The 2,330-nt window shown below is 46.2% G+C and overlaps 1 protein-coding gene across 1 annotated transcript; it reads right to left on the reverse strand.

Moving 5' to 3' along the window:
• Positions 1 to 1,292: 1,292 nt before the first annotated feature.
• Positions 1,293 to 2,117, reverse strand: LOC111394307. Its single transcript, XM_023020056.1, has 2 exons — positions 1,960 to 2,117; positions 1,293 to 1,821 (listed from the first exon to the last, which is right to left on the reverse strand). The coding sequence occupies exons 1-2, from the start codon at positions 2,115 to 2,117 to the stop codon at positions 1,293 to 1,295; spliced, it is 687 nt and encodes a 228-aa protein (XP_022875824.1).
• Between the last annotated feature and the right edge of the window lie 213 nt (positions 2,118 to 2,330).

Genomic DNA, 2,330 nt, shown 5'->3' on the forward strand with positions numbered 1-2,330 from the left:
CACCCACATTATGGGGTATGGGGGATTTGATTGAATAGTGATACTGGGACACTGCTGCTCTCAGGCTGAATAGTAGGGGCTGTCCCATTACAGCATCATAAGGTGATGGAGTGTCGAATACTACGAATTCGGAGTTCGACTTCACCTGTCGGGGTACTGAACCTGACTCGACTTTGAGTTTGATCGATCCTTTGGTAGAAGTTAGGGCTCCACTTAATCCTAAGACCATATTTGGGTATTGTTGAAGGAAGTTAGCAGGGATACCCATCCATTTAAGGGTGTTGCTGAATAGGATGTTTAGACCGCTCCCTGTATCCACCAAGACTTTGGGGATGGTTACTCCAGCTACAGGCAACGAGATTACCAGAACTCCGGGGTAAGGATGTGGGTCCGCCTCCTTTTCGTTAAAGGACAATTGCTCATCTATGGCTTTTTTGAGGTGCTTCTCAGTTATGCCGATCTCCGAGAGATCCGCAACGATTGGTCTCTTCAATATGGCTTCCCCGGCTTGCGTGTTCGCCTCGCTCCTTAGCATGTTGACTTTTGGCTTTGGTAGGTCGACATTGCGAGCCCTTGCTCCAGCTTGATCTCCTCGGATAATGCTGTCCCGTAAGGAGTGGAAAATTTCATGCAATAATGATAAATTAATGTGGCAACTTTTAGCTCGTGCAAAATGGGTCGTCCCAATATTACGTTATAATTGGATAGCAAATCGACCACCATGAAATCTGCTAGGATTCTTCTTTGGCGAGGAGCTTCGCCCAGCTCTACAATAAGGATTATCTAACCTCGGGCTTCAATAGGATTCCCAGAGAATCCCTATAGTTTCCTTGAGTACGGTTGGAGGTAGCGTTCTGATATTTCCAACTGCCTCAAAGTTCGTGAGTACAGTATGTTGACCGAACTTCCGTTGTCTACCAAAGTTCGGTAGACTTTTACTCCAACAATCGGCATTGTGACCACTAGGGCGTCACTCTGGTCTTGGAGGATTCCTTCAGAATCTTCTTTCGTGAACCAGAACCATTCAGGGTCTATACTGATCTGTGGGGTTTGATTCCAGTAGTTTGGCATGGTTTTTGCACTTCGGGCTTGTCTTGGTCTCGCCCTTCTGGATCTCTCAATATACAGATTTCCTCCTACCATCATTTTGATTTCGGCACGTGGGGGTGGATTACGGTTAGGGACTACCTGCTGAGCTCGTGTGGGAGGCCCCTGCAACAGCGCCTACTGCATCATAGGTCGATCTACTTCTTTTGGCTTGGCAACAAACTCCTGTAACCAACCACTTCGAATTAAGGACCTCTTTGAATTAAGGACTCAACTTCTTCTTTTAATCCTCGGCAGTTATCAGTGTCATGGCCCACCATCTTGTGATATCGACAATATCGTCCCTGATGGTATCCTGTCTGTCTATCCTTCATGATCATAGGTTTGCGAAATGCCTCTTTTTCATTGGCTTGTGTGAATACTTCTTCCAGGGAGGCTTTGAATGGTTGGTACTCCCAAAATTTGTATGACTGAGTCTTAGGACGTTCTCTTTCTCTCCTGTCCTTCTTTCTTTCGGGCTGAGGACTGCAATTTTGTTTTTTCTCCTTCACTATATTGCTGAGGTCGGGTTCGCATCTGGCTTCCTCTTGGTCAGAGGTCGCTTCTTTAGCACTTATGTATTTCTCCGCTCGGTTCAGGAACTCGTGATAAGTTCTTGAACCGTCCTTGTGCAATGACCACCAAAATCTTGTTCTGGGCCTTAGTCTTGTTAATACAGCCATGAGTGCCGCATTGTCAGATATTTTTTCCACTTCCATGGATTGCTTGTTGAATCTGCTCAAATAGCTTTTGAGGGATTCACTTCTTCCATGTTTGATACTTACTCTTCATTCTTTGGGCGTGGTTCTGGCCTTAGAACCCATGAACTAGGCCAAGAATGTTGTGGCCAGATCATTCCAATTTTTTACTGACCTCTGGTGTAGTCTCCTAAACCATCTCTGGACTTTGTCTCCCAGAGTCAGGGAGAATGCCCGACACATAATTGCGTTGCTTGCACCCTGTAGTTCTATCCACGATGTGTATTTGTCAAGGTGGCTGAGGGGATCACCATCCCCTTCGTATGCGGCCATCTAAGGGATTTTCAATTTTTCAGGTAATGGTTCCATAAGGACATCCTTAGTGAAGGAGGAATGTCGTTTGGTCAGATAATCTTCAGTGCCACCTTTGTTTTTAGCCTCCAAGTCAGCGATGCGTCTTTTCAGCGCGCTCAGCTTGGGTTCTGTTTGTTCCAAAGGACGTTTGAAGTTGGTTTGTCCTCGCGTAGGGGGTTAGTGAGTGCTGGG

Source organism: Olea europaea, chromosome 5 (genome assembly GCF_002742605.1).
Source record: "Olea europaea var. sylvestris chromosome 5, O_europaea_v1, whole genome shotgun sequence".
NCBI classification, from domain to species: Eukaryota; Viridiplantae; Streptophyta; class Magnoliopsida; order Lamiales; family Oleaceae; genus Olea; species Olea europaea.